Source organism: Erythrolamprus reginae, chromosome 5 (genome assembly GCF_031021105.1).
Source record: "Erythrolamprus reginae isolate rEryReg1 chromosome 5, rEryReg1.hap1, whole genome shotgun sequence".
In the NCBI taxonomy this organism is placed as follows: domain Eukaryota; kingdom Metazoa; phylum Chordata; class Lepidosauria; order Squamata; family Dipsadidae; genus Erythrolamprus; species Erythrolamprus reginae.
In genome coordinates this window covers 33,069,957-33,092,025 of record NC_091954.1, presented here as the reverse complement: position 1 = coordinate 33,092,025, position 22,069 = coordinate 33,069,957, and the positions used below count along the sequence as shown (strand labels likewise).

The 22,069-nt window shown below is 44.2% G+C and overlaps 1 protein-coding gene across 1 annotated transcript in view; it reads right to left on the bottom strand.

Moving 5' to 3' along the window:
- LOC139168578 (lipase member M-like) overlaps positions 1-22,069 on the bottom strand; it is a 178,390-nt gene that overhangs the window by 67,190 nt on the left and 89,131 nt on the right. The window contains exons 6-8 of the mRNA XM_070754203.1: positions 21,082-21,218; positions 2,802-2,948; positions 519-590 (exon numbers count right to left, since the gene is read on the bottom strand). Coding sequence (XP_070610304.1) covers positions 519-590; positions 2,802-2,948; positions 21,082-21,218 — 356 coding nt within the window. The remainder of the gene's footprint in view (positions 1-518; positions 591-2,801; positions 2,949-21,081; positions 21,219-22,069) is intronic.

Below are 22,069 nucleotides of genomic sequence, written 5' to 3'. Positions count from 1 at the left end.
CAACACAAGAGCACGCAACAGATTCAAACTTAATACAAACCACTCCAAACTTGACTGTAAAAAATATGATTTCAACAATCGAGTTATTGAAGCGTGGAACTCATTGCCAGACTCAATTGTGTCAACCCCTAACCCCCAACATTTCTCCCTTAGACTCTCCATGATTGACCTCTCCAGGTTCCTAAGAGGTCAGTAAGGGGCCTACATAAGTGCACTGGTGTGCCTTTCATCCCCTGTCCAATTGTCTTTCCTTTCTATCACTTATCATATATATTTTCTTTCTTTCATATATCCTCTCCTCTAAGTTCACTTTAACCTTATATATATTGTATATACATGTCTATTTTTCTTCCTATGTATTTGTGTATTGGACAAATGAATAAATAAAATAAATAAATAAAAATAAATACTCAGCAGAAGTAGTCTGCAGTACCATATTCTAACCACTGTACCATCATGGCTCTTTTTATCATCATAAAAAATCCTGAAAAACAATATTGGATTTTGAGATAATTTACCTGTCCCCAGTGGAGAATATTTTGAATTGATGTTGAATCTGGAAAGTATGACATGTAAACATCCACATGGCTCTGCAACAGATATTTTGGTTACAGAAGTGGAGCAGTGAAGTAACTTTCCAATTTTCTTAACCCTTGTATGCTGTTCGAAAAAACTGCCTAATATTATGTTCCCGGGTCTATTTGACCCGGACTGCAAATTGATCATTTTAGGTACTTATATTTGGTCTTTTTGAAAGCTTTTTTCACCTGGAAACATGTTTGAACATTTCTGCACACAATGGAATGAAAATTGAACTGAAAAAATTAATCCTTATTGGTTTGTTTTGCACATAAATGTGCCTCCCCCCCCGTTTTTGTGAAAGTTTTTTCAATTTATGGATAGTTTTGCTTGCAAAATCCATTCTATTTTACTAAAGTTGGTGTGGGATTGGTAGCTTGAACATTTCTGCACACAATGATATGAAAATTGAACTGAGAAAATTAACCCTTATTGGTTTATTTTGCACATAAATGTGCCTCCCCCCCGTTTCTGTGACATAGTCTTCACTTTATGGATAGTTTTGCTAGCAGAATACATTCAATTTTGCTAAAGTTGGTGTGGGATTTGTAGCTTGAACATTTCTGAACATAATGATATGAAAATTGAAGTGGAAAAATTGATGCATATTGGATTATTTGCATATAAAGTTATTTCAATTTATATAAAAATTATGCTGTTAATTTCAAACTTACATACTTTTTTTTAGTAAAATGGATTTCTTTCATAAAATTAGTTATCTGGCTACAATGTGGTTGATTTTCAAAAGGATATTCCAAATATTTCTAGACAAATATGTATAAACAGTGACAATAATGGCACACAGCAAGGCCGGGGGGGGTGGCCCTTTTGTGGCAAAAATAAACCAATAAGAACCATTTTTTTCAGTTCATTTATATTTTTCTTATATTCAGAAATGTTCAATTTAGTATATCAAACCTTTTGGGGGAAAATTCCTTAGGGATTTGTAGCCTTAAAAAATAGAAATTGACACGAAATCCAGAAAGGATGGTGGGAGGGGCTTTTTGATCAAAATAAAAATATAAGTCTCAATTTTTCCAGTTCAATTTTCATATCATTATGTTCATAAATGTTCAAACTAGTTTTCCAGTTGAAAAAGTTTTCAAAAAGATCAAATTCAAGTACCTAAAAAAAATATTTTTGGTCCGGTCATATACGAACAGAAACAGATTCGAAGTTATGAATTTTTTTTGCCCAGAAAACAATTAGCCACCACCCCAAAAATATTTTTTGATGATCAGCATTGTTAAATTGAGTAAATGAATGCCTAAGATTTTAAAGAATATTTTGGATTTGGAGCATAAAAAAATAAAAAGTGAAAATGATTGCAAGCAGCCGAGGGGGGGGGAGGCCTTATTTCTGATGTTAAAAACCCAGTAAGAATCATTTTTTTCAGTTCCTTTATATTTTTCTTATATTCAGAAATGTTCAAGGTACCATTCCCACACCAACTCCAGTAAAATAGACTGCATTTTGCAAGCAAAACTATCCATAAATTGAAAAAAACTTTCACAAAAACGGGGGGTAGGCACATTTATGTGCAAAATAAACCAATAAGGATTAATTTTTTCAGTTCAATTTTCATTCCATTGTGTGCAGAAATGTTCAAACATGTTTCCAGGTGAAAAAAGCTTTCAAAAAGACCAAATATAAGTACCTAAAATGATCAATTTGCAGTCCGGGTCAAATAGACCCGGGAACATAACATTAGGGAGTTTTGTTTTTTTCAGCAAGAAAGAAACCTCCCACCTTCCAAAAAAAATTCTCATAGAGAGAACCCCTGAAATGATGAAAAGTCATGAAATTTCAAGTTTCAGATATGCAGGGAAAATTTTTTACAGGGTCTCAAACTTTGATTTCGGGTCTCACAGACCCGAACAGAACAGCAGGGTTGGTGACACATGAAACAGTTTTGCTAATAATCCTCCTGAGCTGCAGTTTTGATTATTTAGTTCAATTCATTTTAGTTAACGGTAAAGTCTCCTTCCTTCCTCCTATATAAATTGTGTAAGGAGCAAACCAGAAGGCATCATCAATATATTCTTGCAGAATATATTCATTATAAGTTTACAATATTGCTAAAGCTGTGATGAAGTTTATGCTACCTGTTAATTAAAACAGTTCAGTTTCCATTATTTAAGAGATGGAAACAGTTTTTTAATCTCTGTGACATGTTCAGAAGAAATTTCAGACAGTTAAAATACATTTTTCTTGATACATACCAAATTTAGATTCTTCTCATTATATCCTCCAATTAACAAAATAAAGTGGGAGTAGGGTTGGTCGTAAATTATGGAGCTGCATTTGTGGATGACAATTTTTCTCAAAATCTCATTTCTCAGGAAAAAATCCCTTCTGCCGAATAAACGCTGTGAATGTATTAATATTATATGTAGTTAAATCAATATGGATAAATGGATCTACCAATGTTCTACATCAGGGATGTCAAACTCAAGGCCCGGGGGCTGGATCTGGCCCATGGGATACTTATATCTGGCCCGTGTGGCTGCCCTAGAAATAACAAAGAATTGTGGTGCCTTTGCCCATGGTGCCTCTGTCAGCAAAATCAGAGCTGTGTGCATCCCTCCCAGGCTCCATTTTCAGCCACAACAGCCTCCCATCACCCTCTGCCAGTGAAAACGGAGCTCTGTTTTCATTGGCAGATGGTGGCAGGAAGTCATCATGGCTGAAAACAGAGTTTGAGAGCCCGTTTTCGCTGGCAGAACTCTTGGGCCACCACAGGTGCCCCAGACATGAGTGATGTCAAGTGGGCCATGCCCACCCTGATCATACCCACCTCAGCTCCCGAGGTCAAACACATAATGTGGCCCTAAATGAAATCAAGTTTGACCCCGCTGTTCTACAGTTTGGCTTCTCCTATTGATGAGGATGGGAGTGTTAGGATTTAGCTTCAATGCAAATAGCTTGGAAGAGCTGGGTGTGAGAGGAATACCCAATGCCAGATTTCATTCTAACCATACAAATCACTGCAATTAATTATTTGGAAATGATTAAGTAATGCCCCTTAATCTCTCAGGATTTTACCTGGAGATATTGAAATGCACCTTCCAAAAATATGTTTTCCTTTCATTTTCCTGAAAGAAAGCTGTTTTAGATAGATGTATGCTGAATATAGTCACTGAAATAACTGTCAACATTCTGTGCAAGGGTACCTGGGAATTGTTCTGTCCGTCCCGACCAATGATCAGAAATCAAGACCCAAATAGACTCGGAATCAAAAGAAAGCATAAACCAAGTCTCTTTATCAAGTAAAAAGCTGTAATACAGAAATGAGCGCAACTGAAGGTGACACATTCTAGCCAATATCAGCACAGATAGCAGCCAAATATACAGTCATAAATATCCAGTCTTGATATTTTTGCTTCAATTAATTACCGTACTCACTCAGTTCAGAGATAATTTTTTTCCAGCTTCAGTCAAAAGCAGGATTTTAAAATCTAGGGGACTAGGAAAAGCTCTTAACTCCATGTTCTGAACATTATTTTTCTGCATCCCCTTTTCCCATCAGCCTTTCTTAAATACTGCTAGGGAGTGGCCAAATGTCCCATAGAGATGTTCACCTCCAAGGCCTTCTTCTATAGAGATATTCATGTCTGGATTTTAACCTCCTGACACTTGCATCTAACAGGGGTTCCTGATCTCCAACATCTCCATCATCCTCTGACTCAGACTGTACAATAGCTGGGGGTTCTACTGAGGAAGCTAGCCTGAGATATACATTCATATTTAGTGCTAGCCCAAATTCTGCATTTCTTAAGCCTTGACCTATGCCCCACATATATAGTTATGCTTGACATTTAGAGTACAAAAGTACATTTTGTGTTTATAATCTATGCCTTGCATCTGGTAGAACATAGCTGTGCTACAGGAAAAGGACATGGCTTTGATGGTGCAGAGATAGATCTGACACCTGCTCTCAAGGCACATAGCTTCATGCATGAACCCACATACTTACTGCAAGTTCCTTTTTGTTGTACATTCTGCACCTTCTACATTGTATAACCCCTTTTTTTACTTTCTGTATAAGGAAACGTTGACAACTAGTATCTGATTGGCTGATATTGTGTGTTTTTTGTACTCCTTTGGAAATGTATAAAGAGCCCTGAAAAACAATCCACGTTGTTCAGACATTGCTTTTATATCTTCTGAACCTGATGCATGCATCAAATAAACCTGAGTTACGCAATCTCCTTGTGGTCTCCATTCCCTTGACTGGCAACTGAGTTTTGCCGCAACACTACCATCTCTGATGGTCCCCCAGGTCCCCGTGGTTCCGACTCCCCTTACCTCTCACTCTCAGACTCAGCTGACAGACACACTGGCCTAGGATATCCAGATGGACCCGGCTTGTCCTCAAAATCCATGACCACTCACAACAGGAGTGACATGTGAGAAAAGCCTCATCCAGGGGGACAGATAAGAGACAGCTCGTTCCCACAAAAGTAATGTGGGTATGCCAAACATTTAGGAAGTGACTTTACCTAATGATGGGAAGAAAATGTACCTGCAGACTTGTAAGTTTCTGTTAATTTAACCTTAAAATAAAGTAGAATTAATTCATCAGGTTGGACTTCCTGTCCAGGTTACCTTATGAGGCTAACCTGCTGCTGCCAAAGGCTTTTCAGGGCCACTTAAGGACTGGCCATTGGCCTTGTTTTTCTCCTCCTCAGTATAAGTGGGAGGACGTATTCACAGCTTGGGAACAAGAGTTGCCAGCTTCCATTACTAGAAAGGCTCGTGTTGCAATGATCTTATCAGCAGAATAATTCTCCCAACTCTGATCTACCACATAATACCAGATAATTCAGTGGAGGAGGAAGAATATCATCTAGGCCAAATAAACAAATCAGATTTATTTATTTATTTATTCAATTTTTATGCCACCCTTCTCCTTAGACTCAGGGCAGCTTACAACATGTTAGCAATAGCACTTTTTAACAAAGCCAGCATATTGCCTCCACAATACGTGTCCTCATTTTACCCATAGAAGGCTGAGTCATCCTTGAGCCAGTGATGGGATTTGAACTGCTGACCTACAAATCTACAGTCAGCTTCAGTGGCCTGTAGTACAGCACTCTACCTGCTGCGACATCCCGGCTTTCCAGCCTACTTGAGTTAGTGCTACTTGCAACATGGATAACAAATAGCTATCCACTTTCAATATGAGCGTAGGCTAGTGATGATGACCCTATGTCATGTGTGTCACACGTGGCATGCAGAGCCCTCTTTGTAGGCTTGCTGGCCATTGGCCCAGTCCAGACCATCTGCACCACGCATGCGGGTGCCTCACATTGGCCAACTGGTCTTCGGCTCTTTGCCATGCCTGCACGGGGGCAGAGCCTTCCCCAATCTTCCCATCTCTGTGGTAGGAATGGAGGAGAAAGCTAGGACATGCCAGGGGGAGAAACTTCAAAGATCTGAGAAGGCACAGAAGGCAAGAATGCAGGAAAGGAGATTGTGCTTTCAGCGCACGGTGCTCTCCAAGCACGACTGCACTTCAGGGGCATAGAATACAGTGCTTCCACCAGCCAGATTTGTGCACCAGGCAATCTGACCCTCTAGCTCGCAAAGTCACTGAAGCTACACATTTTAGTTCCTCGGAAGTGGCAATTTTGGCAACATGGTAGGATTCTGAGATGCTTCATCCACTTCTGCACAGAGAGCCTATTACTGGTAGTGAGGACTTATGGAGGGCGGAGGAACGCTTACCCATTTCCTTTTCAGGGCAACCAGCTTAAGAGTGCCTGGTGTGGGAGGAGAGAGAAAGCTTAAAGTTTAAACATGTGTCTCTATGTGCTTGGTGAGGATTGGAGTGTTTCCCAAGAAGAGATATGGTGATTGCTTGCATTTTCACACACGTACACACACCCAAACACACACCTACACAAACTTATATGTTTACACTTAGTAAAAAGTGAAAAGTCATGCCCAGGAATCAATAGGTTTTCTTTCCAATTCTAGCTGCACTTTGGCATTCACAGCTGCGGGAGCCCAGCACTGCAGTTTCCCTTGCTCCAACCAGCAATGTTCCCTCTAATTTTTTTTTCCAGTGTGGGCAGAAAAGTATAGCCTCTGAGCGGCAGTCCCCTTGGGACTGGGCAAATAAATAAATAAATAAATAAATAAATAAATGAATGAATGAATAAATAAATAAACAATAAATAAATAAATAAATAAGAAAAAATCCCTTCTTTTTTATTAAAAGAAATTAATAATTTTAAAAAAACCAAAATCCATTACTATTAAAACTAAAACAACCAGCAAAACCAAAAACATAACTATTAAAAACAGGTGAGGGCTGGGGTTTTTTTTGCTGTTATTATTTAAGTGCTTTTACCATGTGCTTTAAATCAAGAGTCACTTCTCTCTCTGTTTCTCTCTCTTTCCTGTCATTCTCTGCCTCAATCATTTTCTCATTTCTCTTTTTTTCTCCCCTTTTTTCTATCATTTCTCTCTCTCTCTTCCTTCCATTCTCTCTCTTGCTTTCTCTCTCTCTCGCTCTCTTGCTTTCTTCCTCTCTCTCACTCTCTTCCTTCCTCCCTCATCTCTCTCTCTCTCTTTCTCTCTCCCCCCCTATTTCTCTCTCTCTCTTTTTCTCACTTTATCTGTTTTCTTTCTCTGTCTCTCTCTTGCTTTCTCTCTCTCTCACTCTTTCTCTCTTGTTTTCTTTCTCTCACTCTTTCTCTCTCTTGTTCTCTCTCTCTTGCTATCTCTTTCTCTCCCCCCTCTTTCTCTCTCTCTCTCTCTTTCTCACTTTCTCTCTATCTTGCTCTGTTGCTCTCACTCTCTCTCGTTCTCTCTCCGTTCTTCTCACAGCGGAGGGCAGCGAAGGTGATTTTCAATGTCGGGCATGCGGGAGAATGCCTGCCCTGCCTCTACTGCAGCCCCCTTGCTGAAAGTCGGGGACAAAAGCGCTCTCAGCAAAGGGGCTGTGAGAGGAGAGGGGCAGGCATTCCCAAAGCGTACAGAGAAAACCTTCTCCTGGCTGGGAGCGTGGATGAGGAGGAGGAGAAGCTGCAGCCACTACAGTGACCGCCGGAGGAGAAGTCGCGCCCCAAGACAGGAGGTGGAGGAGGAGAAAGCCGGAGAGGGGGCGGATCGGGCGGGGGGCAGTGCCGAGAGGCCAGGGGCACAAGCGGGCCAGAGGCACCATGAGGAGGCACTGTTCTTCAGTGGTTCTCCTCCTACCTCTCCGGTCGGTCGCAGTTGGTGTTAGTGGGGGGTCACAGGTTGACCCCGAGGTTTCTCCCTTGTGGGGTGCCTCAAGGGTCGGTCCTCTCCCCCCTGCTATTTAATATCTACATGAAACCGCTGGGTGAGATCATCCAAGGGCATGGGGTGAGGTATCATCAATACGCCGATGATACCCAGTTGTACATCTCCACCCCATGTCCAGTCAACGAAGCAGTGGAAGTGATGTGCCGGTGCCTGGAGGCTGTTGGGGCCTGGATGGGTGTCAACAAACTCAAACTCAACCCAGACAAGACGGAGTGGCTGTGGGTTTTGCCTCCCAAGGACAATTCTATCTGTCCGTCCATTACCCTGGGGGGGGAATTATTGACCCCCTCAGAGAGGGTCCACAACTTGGGCGTCCTCCTCAATCCACAGCTCACATTAGAGAAACACCTTTCAGCTGTGGCGAGGGAACGTTTGCCCAGGTTCGCCTGGTGCGCCAGTTGCGGCCCTATTTGGACCGGGAGTCATTGCTCACAGTCACTCATGCCCTCATCACCTCGAGGTTCGACTACTGTAATGCTCTCTACATGGGGCTACCTTTGAAAAGTGTTCGGAAACTTCAGATCGTGCAGAATGCAGCCCCCACCCTCCCTGCCTTTCGTAAACTCCTTAAGACCCACCTTTGCCGTCAGGCATGGGGGAACTAAAACATCTCCCCCTTGCCCATGTTGTTTTGCCATTTGATTGATTGACTGTGTGCCTGTTTTTTATATATATTGGGACTGTTTTATGAATTTATTAATTTTAAATTGTAATTAGATTGGTGGGCATTGGATTTGTTATTATGCACTGTTTTTTATTGTTTATTATGCACTGTTTTTTATTTATGGTTTGTCTGGGGGTTATTTAGTATTGGTTTTTATGAGTTTGTTATTTGTTTTGCTAAATTTGTTCCCTCAGTGTTGAGAATTTGGATGCATTTTGGTTCCCCTTTCTTGAGAAAAGAAACATTTTAAATCTCTGGCATTTTTGCAAACAAGGTTCCCTCATATTAAAGCATTTAATAACTCTTTCCCCAAAATGTTTTTTATGGTGAATTTGCTATAGTGCAAAATCTGGAACCATGGACATTTTGAATCACAAGTAAATATTGCTTTTTCTATTAGCCATAAAATGCAAAATTAGAGAAAAGTGATCTTAAAAATTGTGCCACCATTCTAATATTAGTAGCTAACTCTTGATGTTAGTAATTCTTAATTATCAACTGCTTTGGTCGCGCTGATGGATAAACTCTGGCGGGCCCGGGATAGGGGTTTATTCTCTATCCTGGTGCTTCTTGACTTCTCAGCAGCTTTCAATACCATCGACCATGGTATCTTTCTGTACTCACTGGAGGGGTTGTGAGTGGGAAGCACCATTTTATGGTGGCTCTCCTCCTAGCTCTCTGGTTGGTCGCAGTCGGTGTTAGTGGGGAGTCAGAGATCAATCCCTAGGTTCCTCCCTTGTGGGGTTCCTCAGGGGTCAGTTCTCTCCCCCTTGCTGTTTAATATCTACATGAAACTGCTGGGTGAGATCATCCAAGGACATGGGGTGAGTTGTCATCAGTATGCTGATGACATCCAGTTATACATCTCTACCCTGTGTCCACTCGGTGAAGCAGTGGAAGTGATGTGCCGGTGCCTGGAGGCTTTTAGGGTCTGGATGAGTGCAAACAGATTCAAACTTAACCCTGACAAGATGGAGTGGCTGTGGGTTTTGCCTCCCAAGGACAATCCCATTTGTCTGTCCATCACCCTGGGGCGAGGAATTATTGACCCGCTCAGAGAGGGTTCGCATCTTGGGTGTCCTCCTCAACCCACAGCTGATGTTAGAACACCATCTTTCAGCTGTGGAGAGGGAGGCATTTGCCCAGGTTCGCCTAATGCACTAGTTGCAGTCCTATTAGGACAGGGAGTCTCTGTTCACAGTCACTCATGCCCTTATCACCTCGAGGTTCAAATACTGTACTGCAATGCTCTCTACAGGGGGCTACCTCTGAAGAGTGTTTGGAAACTTCAAATCGTGCGGAATGCAGCCACATGAGCAGTCATGGGTCTTTCCAGATACACCCATGTCTCTCCAACACTCAGGGCCACCATCAGGAACTGAGGGACTGAGAAGAGACCTGGGAGACATCATAGCGCCAGAAAAAGGGGTGACTAATATCAAGAAGAGATCCTTCCTTTTAACCAGGCTGAGATACTCCCCTGGGACCCTGAACACTGTTACAATCCAGAACTTCCAATTAAGAACTAATTAAGAATTTTACACTATCTTATTGCTGACTAATTTCCGATATTTTTTATATTTTTTATATTTTATTTATATATATATATATATATATATATATATATATATATATATATAATATTTATAGTTTTTTAAATTAGATAAATTTAGATATTTTTCTTATTGTATTTTAATAATCAAGTTAATCTATTTTAATTATTACTAATTGAATCTTAATATTATTGGGGGGTTTCTTAATGAATGGATGGCTGGGGTGTATGTAATATTGTGCGTAGGATGAATGATTGGTGTGAGTGTGATGGTTGGAATGGGTGGGGTCGTGGTATGCATGAGATGAATGAAAATAGTATGAATGACAGATTTGGCCCACCTGACGCTCGGGAGACAGGAGAGGAAGGGGCACTGATCTCTGGGGTGGCAGAGGGTCGGAATATTCCAGTGTTGCTGGGGAGAGGCAGATATGGCGGGGGCCACAGAGTTAGCCATTCCAGGGGAACGAGGGATCATTGCTTAATAACGATCCCTTGTTCTGGCTCTGTGAGCCCAATCTTGGGTACTGGTGATGAGTGTAACTCTGGCCCTGGGCTCAGGTTGCTGCTGCTCAATGCCAGGTCGGTGATAAATAAAGCTCTCCTCATCCGGGATTTGATCCTGGATGAGGAGGCCGACCTGGCATGTATTACTGAAACCTGGCTGGGCCCAGAGGGGGGTGTTCCTCTCTCTGAAATCTGCCCAGCTGGGTTTCAGATATGGCATCAACCTCGACCCCAGGGAAGGGGGGGAGGAGTGGCTATTATAGCCAGGGAGAGCCTTTGCCTACGTAGACTCATTGCTCCGGAAATTGCGGGTTGCGAGTCTCTCTTGATGAAGTTGGACTTAGGGGTCCAGGTGGGCTTATTTCTCACGTACCTGCCTCCCAGCTGCGTGTCAAAAGCCCTGCCTGTGCTACTCGAGGAGGTAGCCGGGTTGGCGGTGGAGTTCCCCGGACTTATTGTCCTGGGGGACTTCAACCTGCCGTCACTCGGCGAAACCTCTGGGTTGGCACAGGAGTTCATGGCCACCATGACAGCCATGGACCTGACTCAAGTAGTACAGGGTCCGACTCACGAGGGAGGGCACGCACCTGACATGGTATTCCTTTCCGAGCAATTGAGTAATGGTCTGAGACTAAGGGGCTTAGAAACATTGCCTTTGTCATGGTCAGACCATTTCCTACTACGGCTTGACTTCCTGGCTCCAATCCTTCCCCGCAGGGAGGCGGAACCAATTAAGATGTTCCGCCCCAGACGCCTGATGGACCCAGAGGGCTTTCAGACGGCGCTTGGGGTTATTCCAGAGGCACTCATCCACAGTTCGGCGGAGTCTCTTGCGGAGGCCTGGAATACGGCTGCTGCGGAGGCTCTCGACCGGATTGTACCTTTGCGACCTCTCCGCGGCGCTAGACCCCGTAGAGCCCAATGGTTCAACGAGGAGCTCCGGGAGTTGAAACGCCAAAAGAGACGTCTAGAGAAGCGATGGAGGAAGAGTAGATATGAATCCGATCGAACACTTGTAAGAGCTTTTATTAAGACTTACAAAGTGGCGCTCAAGGCAGCAAGATGCGCGTACCATGCCACCTTGATTGCATCAGCGGAATCCCGCCCGGCCACTCTGTTTAGGGTGACCCGCTCCCTTCTTAACCAGGGGGGAGTTGGGGAGCCCTTGCACAGTAGTGCCGAGGATTTTAACACGTTTTTCGCTGATAAAGTCGCTCAGATCCGGGCCAACCTCGACTCCAATTGTAAGACAGAGTCGACTGACAACGAGTCAGTCGAGGTGACTGGGGCACGTACCTGTCCACCTGTCTGGGAAGAGTTTGATCTGGTGACACCTGATGAAGTGGACAAGGCCATTGGAGCTGTGAGTTCCGCCACCTGTTTACTGGATCCGTGTCCCTCCTGGTTGGTTTCGGCCGGCAGGGAGGTGACACGGAGCTGGGCCCAGGAGATTACCAATGCTTCCTTGGGGAGGGGAGTTTTTCCATCACTCTATAAAGAAGCGCTCGTGCGCCCCCTCCTCAAGAAGCCCTCCCTGGACCCAGCCGTACTTAATAACTATCGTCCAGTCTCCAACCTTCCCTTTATGGGGAAGGTTGTTGAGAAAGTGGTGGCACTCCATCTCCAGCGGTCCTTGGAAGAAGCCGATTATCTAGGTCCCCAACAGTCGGGTTTCAGGCCCGGTTACAGCACGGAAACCGCTTTGGTCGCGTTGATGGATGATCTCTGGCGGGCCCGGGACAGGGGTTTATCCTCTGTCCTGGTGCTCCTTGACCTCTCAGCGGCTTTCGATACCATCGACCATGGTATCCTTCTGCACTGGCTGGAGGGGTTGGGGGTGGCAGGCACTGTTCTCCAGTGGTTCTCCTCCTACCTCTCTGGCCGGTCGCAGTCGGTGTTAGTGGGGGGTCAGAGGTCGGCTCCTAGGTTTCTCCCTTGTGGGGTGCCTCAGGGGTCGGTCCTCTCCCCCCTGCTATTCAACATCTACATGAAACCGCTGGGCGAGATCATCCAAGGACATGGGGTGAGGTATCATCAATATGCGGATGATGCCCAGCTTTACATCTCCACCCCATGCCCAGTCAACGAAGCGGTGGAAGTGAAGTGCCGGTGCCTGGAGGCTGTTGGGGCCTGGATGGGTGTCAACAGACTCAAGCTCAACCCGGATAAGACGGAGTGGCTGTGGGTTTTGCCTCCCAAGGACAATCCCATCTGTCCGTCCATTAACCTGGGGGGGGAATTATTGACCCCCTCAGAGAGAGTCCACAACTTGGGCATCCTCCTCGATCCACAGCTCACATTAGAAAACCATCTCTCAGCTGTGGCGAGGGGGGCGTTTGCCCAGGTTCGCCTGGTGCACCAGTTGAGGCCCTATCTGGACCGGGACTCATTGCTCACAGTCACTCATGCCCTCATCACCTCGAGGTTCGACTACTGTAATGCTCTCTACATGGGGCTACCTTTGAAAAGTGTTCGGAAACTTCAGATCGTGCAGAATGCAGCTGCGAGAGCAGTCATGGGCTTACCCAGGTATGCCCATGTTTCACCATCACTCCGCAGTCTGCATTGGCTGCCGATCAGTTTCCGGTCACAATTCAAAGTGTTGGTTATGACCTTTAAAGCCCTTCATGGCATCGGACCAGAATATCTCCGAGACCGCCTTCTGCCGCATGAATCCCAGTGACCGATTAGGTCCCACAGAGTGGGCCTCCTCCGGGTCCCGTCAACTAAACAATGTCGGTTGGCGGGCCCCAGGGGGAGAGCCTTCTCTGTGGCGGCACCGACTCTCTGGAACCAACTCCCCATGGAGATCAGAACTGCCCCTACTCTTCCTGCCTTCCGTAAACTTCTCAAAACCCACCTTTGCCGTCAGGCATGGGGAAACTAAACATCTCCCCCTGGGCCCGCTGAATTTATACATGGTATGCTTGTGTGTGTGTATGTTAGTATAGGTTTTTTTTTAAACTTTTAATATTTTAATTAATTGGATTATGTATTGGATTGTTTTTCACTTGTTGTGAGCCGCCCCGAGTCTTCGGAGAGGGGCGGCATACAAATCCAAATAATAAATAAATAAATAAATAAATTTTGGGGCCCCATACAGCCTAAGTGTCTGTCCCGCCCCCGCCATTTTAAAACTATTTTAAGTCACCAAGCCACTCCATCCCCCGGGGATCATTTCCCGCTTCACGCCAAGCGAGGCAGTTCCATAGGCCAGTGTTTCCCAACCTTGGCAACTTGAAGATATCTGGACTTCACGGGCCGAGACAGAGACGGCCGACCGGCAGCGGAGGAACCAGAGGGAGCGTTGTGTGTGTTCAGGAGTAACAGCGGGGCGGGACCCAAGGTGACTGGCAGGCTCGGGAGCCAATGTCGGGAGAAGAACAAGGGGGTGAATCTGGGGTACTGTGTGGGCTCGCCGCTGCTAGAGAGCACCCCCCCTCTCCTTCCTTCCCCCCCTTTTCCCACCCAATGCCACATCGCCTTTGTCTCTTTCTGCTGCGATGGGCAGAAAAGAGAAGGGAGCTTTTTTGCCGCCCCTTCACCTCCTACATATCCTTTGCTGCGTCCTTCCTTATACTAAACGTACTATTATGGCCGTTTCGTGAACAGAGAGTTTTTGGCGGGCGCCGCCCCCCCCCCCCCCCATTTGCTGGGCCCGTGATGGGACTCCCAGTAATACCGGTCTATCGGCGGCCCTGCCAACACTCAATGGACTGCATTGGTTGCCGATTGGTTTCCAGACACAATTCAAAGTGTTGGAAATGACCTATAAAGCCCCAATGGCATCGGACCAGATTACTTATGGGACTGTCTTCTGCCGCATGAATCACAGCGACCGCTTAGGTCCCACAGAGTTGGCCTTCTGTGGATCCCATCAGCTAGACAATGTCCTCTGGCAGGGCCCAAGGGAAAAGCCTTCTCTGTGGTGGCCCCAGCCCTCTGGAGTCAGCTCCCTCCAGAGATTCGCACTGCCCCCACCCTTCTCGCCTTTCACAAGCGCCTCAAAACTCATTTAGGTTGGCGGGCATGGGGCAATTAGATCAAGACCCCTTCCTCTGTTTACGAGATGTAATGTGTGGCTGTGAATGAATTGGTTGACTGTTTTTATTACCATATATACTCGAGTATAAGCCGACCCGAGTATAAGCCAAGGCACCAGTTTTTGCTACAAAAACTGGGAAAACTTATTGACCTGAGTATAAGCCGAGGTTAGAAAATGCAGTGGCTACTGGTAACTTATAAAAATAGAAACCAATAAAATTACATTAATTTAGACACGTTTTAGAATATTTATTTTAAAGAAAACCAATAAACTAGCTCTGTAAATTTAAAAGAGGGTAAACAAATTAACAATATTAACAATAAATTAAAAAGTAAAAAAGGTAGCTCAATCAGCAACAAAGCTAAAACCTAAGAGTTAAAATCCTTCAAAACTGGATTCCTTCTCATTATCTCATCATTAATTGGATTTACATTATTGTTCTGTTTTTATATATGCTGTGAGCTGCCCAGAGTCCTTGGAGAGAGGCGGCATACAAATCCAATTAAATAAATAAATAAATAATTAAATAAATAAATAAATAAATAAATAAATAAATGATTGAATGAATGAATGAATGAACGAACGAACGAACAAACAAACAAACAAACAAATAAATCTGTATGTCCAAACAGCTTCAGCATTAGCTGCTGTGAGGTTATCAGCATAGAAAACCAGATAGATAGATAGATAGATAGATAGATAGATAGATAGATAGATAGATAGATAGATAGATAGATAGATAGATAGATAGATAGAATGATAGACAGACAGACAGACAGACAGATACATGCATAGACAGATACATAGATAGAAGGATAGATAGATAGAAAGATAGATAGATAGATAGATAGATAGATAGATAGATAGATAGATAGATAGATAGATAGAAAGGTAGGTAGGTAGGTAGGTAGGTAGATTAAATAGAAAGATAGAAAGATAGAAAGATAGAAAGATAGAAAGATAGAAAGATAGAAAGATAGAAAGATAGAAAGATAGAAAGATAGAAAGATAGAAAGATAGAAAGATAGAAAGATAGAAAGATAGAAAGATAGAAAGATAGAAAGATAGAAAGATAGAAAGATAGAAAGATAGAAAGATAGAAAGATAGAAAGATAGAAAGATAGAAAGATAGAAAGATAGAAAGATAGAAAGATAGAAAGATAGAAAGATAGAAAGATAGAAAGATAGAAAGATAGAAAGATAGAAAGATAGAAAGATAGAAAGAAAGATAGAAAGATAGATAGATAGATACATACATACATAGATACATAGATACATACATAGATACATAGATACATAGATACATACATACATACATACATACATACATACATACATACATACATACATACATACATACAGGGCCACCATCAGGAATTTTGGGGCCCCATACAGCCTAAGTGTCTGCCCCCCCCCCCCGGGCATTTTAAAACTACTGCCCCCCAAATCCGGTGCCATGCCCACCATGGCCACACACCCTGGGCAAGCCCTCCCCCGGCCCTCTGAGGTCAAACACAGCCCTGATGTGGCCCTCAATGAAATTGAGTTTGACACCCCTGGCCTAGAGGCTAAATCCTATGAACAAGGGCTAAGAGAATGAGTATGTTTAACTCAATAAATAGGAAACTGAGGGGGAATATAATAGTAGTTTCCCAATCCTTAAAGGGCTGCCACAGAGCAGATGGCATCTATTTATTCTCCATGCCACCTGAAGGTAGTACAAGAAGCAATGGGCGGAACCTCACCAAGAAGAAAAGCAATCTGGAAATAAGGAAAAACTTGGGACTGGGCGGCATAGAAATAAAAAATAAATAAATAAATAAATCCCTTCTTTTTTATTAAAAGAAATTAATAGAAACATAGAAGACTGATGGCAGAAAAAGACCTCATGGTCCATCTAGTCTGCCCTTATACTATTTCCTGTATTTTATCTTACAATGGATATATGTTTATCCCAGGCATGTTTAAATTCAGATACTGTGGATTTACCAACCACGTCTGCTGGAAGTTTGTTCCAAGCATCTACTACTCTTTCAGTGAAATAATGTTTTCTCAGATTGCTTTTGATCTTTCCCCCAACTAACTTCAGATTGTGTCCCCTTGTCCTTGTGTTCACTTTCCTATTAAAAACACTTCTCTCCTGGACCTTATTTAACCCTTTAACATATTTAAATGTTTCGATCATGTCCCCCCTTTTCCTTCTGTCCTCCAGACTATTCAGATTGAGTTCATGAAGTCTTTCCTGATACGTTTTATGCTTAAGACCTTCCACCATTCTTGTAGCCCGTCCTTGGACCCGTTCAATTTTGTCAATAATAATTTAAAAAAACCAAAATCCATTACTATTAAAACTAAAACAACCAGCAAAACTATTAATAAAAACAGGTGAGGGCTGGGTTTTTTTCTCTGTTATTATTTAAGTGCTTTTACCATATGCTTTAAATCAAGAATCACTTCTCCCTCTGTTTCTCTCTCTTTTCTGTCATTCTCTACCTCAATCATTTTCTCATTTCTCTTTTTTTCTCCCCTTTTTTCTATCATTTCTCTCTCTCTTCCTTCCACTCTTCTCTCTCTTTCTTCCTCTCTTTCACTCTCTTCCTTCCTCTCTCATCTCTTTCTTTCTTTCTCTTTCTCTCTCTTGCTTTCTTTCTCTTTCTCTCACTCCCTTCCTCTCTCATCTCTTTCTTTCTCTATCTTGCTTTCTTCCTCTCTCTTCCTCTCTTCCTTCCTCTCTCGTCTCTTTCTTTCTTTCTTTCCTTATCTCTCTCTTTCTCTATCTTGCTTTCTTCCTCTCTCTCACTCTCTTCCTTCCTCTCTCATTTCTCTCTCTCTCTTTCTATCTCTCTCTCTCTTTCTCTATCTTGCTTTCTTCCCCTCTCTCTCTTTCTTTCTCTCTCTTTCTCTATCTTGCTTTCTTCCTCTCTCTCTCTCTTCCTTCCTCTCTCATCTCTTACTTTTTTTCTCTCTCTCTTTATCTTGCTTTCTTCCTCTCTCTCACTCTTCCTTCCTCTCTGATCTCTCTCTCTTTTCTTTCTCTCTCTTTCTCTATCTCTCCCCCTCTTTCTCTCTCTCTCTTGCTTTCTCTCTCACACTCTCTCTCTCTCTCTCATTCTCTTTCTCTTGCTATCTCTTTCTCTCCCCCTATTTCTCTCTCTCTCTCTCTCTCTCACTTTCTCACTATCTTGTTCTGTCATCGCTCTCACTCTCTCTCATTCTCCGGAGGCTGGCGAAAGTAATTTTCAATTACTTTCAATTGTAATTTTCAATTACAATCAACCTATCTCTCCTTCCTTCCTTTCCCCCCTCCCTCTTTTCCTTTCCTTCCTTCCCTTCCCCTTTCTCCTTCTTTCCATTGTTCCTTCATTCCAACCAACCAACCTATCTCTTCTTCCTGTTTCCTTCTCCTCCCTCTTCCCCTTCCTTCCCCTCCGTCTTTCCCTTCCTTCCCTCCCTATTTTTCCTTCCTTCCTTCCCTTCTGTGTCCTCCTGGCCCTCTCTTCCCCTCCCCTCCCCTCCCTTTCCCCGACGAGGGCAGCCCGTAGAGTCACACCCATCCTGGGCCGAGTTACAAGAGCCGCAGCCGGGCGGGGAGCGCCCCACTCGCTTCGTTCCTGTGGCAGGGCTCGGTCGGAAGCCCGCTGGTCAGGGCTCGGTTGGCGCCACCAGGAATCCAGGAAACTGGGGTCAGGGGACGGCGCCTGGAATGTCGGGCGCATGGGCTGACGCGCGCTCTCTCCACCCCCCTGCTGCCAGCCCAACCCGGAAAATTCAAAGTAAGAAAAACCTTCGCTCTTACTTTGAATGCTCCGGGCAGGCTAGCAGGGAGATGGAGAGAGCGTGGTGGCCCCCGCTGTGAGAATGCCTGCAGGGAAGAGAGGCGGAGCGGACAGGCGGGCAAGGGCAGCGGCGAGTAGCCACGGGGGCGCGAGGGGGCTAGAGGTGTGGGGGGCGGGGGGCTGCGGCTTCGTGCGTGCCCTTGGAAAAGGTGCGCGGGGGGCCTTTTGGGGGACGCTGGCACATGCATGGGAAGCCTACAACTTGCACTTGTGTTAAATTTTGTTTCTTTCCTAAGCAGCCTTCTGTGTAAAAAAATCCATTTGGGAACGACTCTTTACTCTGGGACTGGAGGACCGCCCTGCCAAAGGCTCCGTCGGGGCTTCTTCGAGTCCTGCCTTGCGAGGGTCAGAGGGCCCGCCTTTTTCGTTGGTGAGGCAGGCAAGAGAGGGCCGGTACTGCGCATGTGCGACAGCGGGAAAAACCGGGCCCCCTCATGGCCGGGCCCGGTACACCACTACCAGTAATACCCCCCTATCGGCGGCCCTGCATACATACATACATACATACATATATACATACATACATACATACATACATACATACATACATACATAGGAAGATACATAGAAAGATAGATAGATAGATAGATAGATAGATAGATAGATAGATAGATAGATAGATAGATAGATATGCTCTCAAACCCACTTTATAAAAGGCAACTTTTAAAGATCCACAAACACATTTAAGAAATTCCTGTCTAGCTCTTGCCTCATTACACATTATTAGATCCTATCCAAGCAAGGACAGCAACTACCACAAAATACCATTTTTTAAACAGTTTAAATCTTTTCAAAAGAGGGGGAGGAGAATCAGACAGCAGGGGGCCTTTTTAATCCAACTAAGGGCAACTCAGAGAGAGCGAGGAATAGTTAAACCTGTTGACAAATACACACATTGAGGGAGTGAGGAGTTAAAAAAAAACCCTGCTGGTTTCAGCCAGGGGGAAAGGAGGCACTTTGGCTATACACCCACTCCTTCAAAGAGGTAGTTGGCATTTTTCAGGGGGGGAGGGGGTGGACACACACACACACACTCGCCCTCCAAAATTCATCCTTCCCCTTTTTCTTTGTTGCCTTGGCTTCCCTTTCATTCACAAGCCCACCCCCATGCCGCTCTAGGGCTTCCTCTGACTTCCTGCCGACTCTGATACGGTTTATTTGTTGACAAATACACACACGGAGGGAGCGAGGAGAAAAAAACCCCTCCCGGTTTCAGCGAGGGAAAAAGGAGGCACCTTGGCTACACACACGCTCCTTCAAAGTAGCTGGCATTCTTTTCAGGGTGGACGGGCGCTCACACACACACACACACACCCTCCAAAGCTCATCCTCACCCCTTTTTTTATTCCCTTGGCTCCCCCTCACTTTCCCAGCCGCCTAAGGCTGTGTAGGGTTCTCCTCACCCAGCCCATGCAAGTGCAATCAATCAGCTGCCAAATGGTACGTTTTCCTCTCCTCCCAACTGAGGGAGAACTTCAAGCTCTGGGTTTTAAACGCAACCAAAAGGGGACACAAGAAGATGAAGCAGGAATCCACCCTCACCCCCGACCTCACCATCGCCTTTTCCCCCTCTCGCATGCCGTTGGAGCAGTTGGCTGGCGCCTTTGCTGGAGCCGGGGAAGGGAAGGCACCTGCAAGAAGACAGAAGCTCCAGTTCTAAGAGCAAAGGCAAAGGGCGCTCCGAGTGAAGCAGCTGTGGGAAGGGTGGGGCAGTTGCCTCCTCTCCCCAGCTCCAGCAAAGATGCCAGCCAACTGCTCCAACGGCGCGCGAGAGGGGAAAAAGACAATGGTGAGGTCGGGGGTGGATTCCTGCTTCATGAGTCACCCCCCCACCTCACCGGCTTCCTATCGCCTTTTTCCCCTCTCGCAATTGGCTGGCATCTTTGCTAGAGCTGGGGAGAGGAGGCAACTGCCCCACTCTTGCCACAGCCACTTCGGTTGGAGCGCCCTTTGCCGCTGCACTTTGCCCTTTCCCACACCCACCCAAGCCAGCAATATCTGCCGGGCTCCCGTTGTGCGCCCTCTTGTGGTGACCCGGCGCCCTCTTGTGGTGACCCGAGTATAAGCCGAGGTCGGGTTTTTCAGCCCATTTTTGGGGCTGAAAACCTCAGCTTATACTCGAGTATATACGGTATATATGGGATTTTAGTAGTAACTTTTAATTAATTAGATTTGTTGTTGTGTTGCTTTTGTACCCTGTGAGCCGCTCTGAGTCTTCAGAGAAGGGCAGCATACAAATCTAATAAATAATAATAATAATAATAATAATAATAATAATAATAATCTATGTCAATATTTTATTTATGTCAATATTGTATTTCAGGAAAATTTAGGTCAGCAGCAGCATAGGAAAGTGTCCCCACATTTTAGTTTTTGGCTAGTAAGCTTACAATTTCTAGAAGAAAGATTGGACCATTAAGTGGTCCAGCATCGAAGGACCATTTTATGCAACAGGGAGTCCCCCAGACAACAGATATTAGAACAATGCAAAATCAAAAAGTTATGTGCCCAAAGTTGAATCAATGTTTTATAGGGGAATAATAATTAAATAATTGAAATCCTCATCTTTGCTACTACCATCGCATTATGCGTCTAATACCTTCAATGTAGCATCCGGCAGGGATATTAATTTCAGTATTGGATTTGGGGAATTCTTTAATGTGGTTCCTGGAGACAAGGCGTGGAACATTTTTATCATTTCAGCCACATGTGGCATGGATGAAAGTGCAATCAAACCTGAGAACAGAGGCCCAAAATATTAGCCTAAAAAACCCCACATTTTTCCAGAGTCCATAAGTACAATTGATAGAAGTAAAAGAACCAGTTTTATTTGGGGTAGGTTGGGGGATAGATTCCGAATCCAAACTAATGTTCATAGGCAGGATTTTCAAATTAAAAATAATTCGGATGAAAAAAAAGGCCGATGAAACATGGAATATAGCAATAGGATGACATGCTTAATGTAGAAAGGTAGGGAAATTTTTACTCATTAATGAGAAGTTCCTTCCATCACTTCTCAAGCATACTACCTCTCTTACTTTAGAATTGGAAAAACATTAACTTGCATTTCTTCTGTCATTCAATGCACAGATTTGCTTATTTGGAAATAAGCCATCTGAACGCAATATATCACTTATTTCAAAAACACTCTAAAGTACTTCAACTATTATAAAGAACTCAGCAATTTATGACATCATTAAAACTGGTGAGATTGCACAAGATTCGAGACCTTGTACAATGACAGTCTGAGAATTTAATAATAATAATAATAATAATAATAATAATAATATAATAACAATCATTTATTGGATTTGTATGCCGCCCCTCTCCGTAGACTCAGGGCGGCTAACAACAATGATAAAAACAGCATGTGACAATCCAATAATAAAACAACTAAAAACCCTTATTATAAAACCAAACATACACACAGACATACCATGCATAACTTGTAATGGCCTAGGGAGAAGGAATAGCTCAACTCCCCCATGCCTGGCGGTATAAATGAGTCTTGAGTAGTTTACGAAACACAGGGAGGGTGGGGGCAATTCTAATCTCCGGGGGGAGTTGGTTCCAGAGGGCTGGGGCTG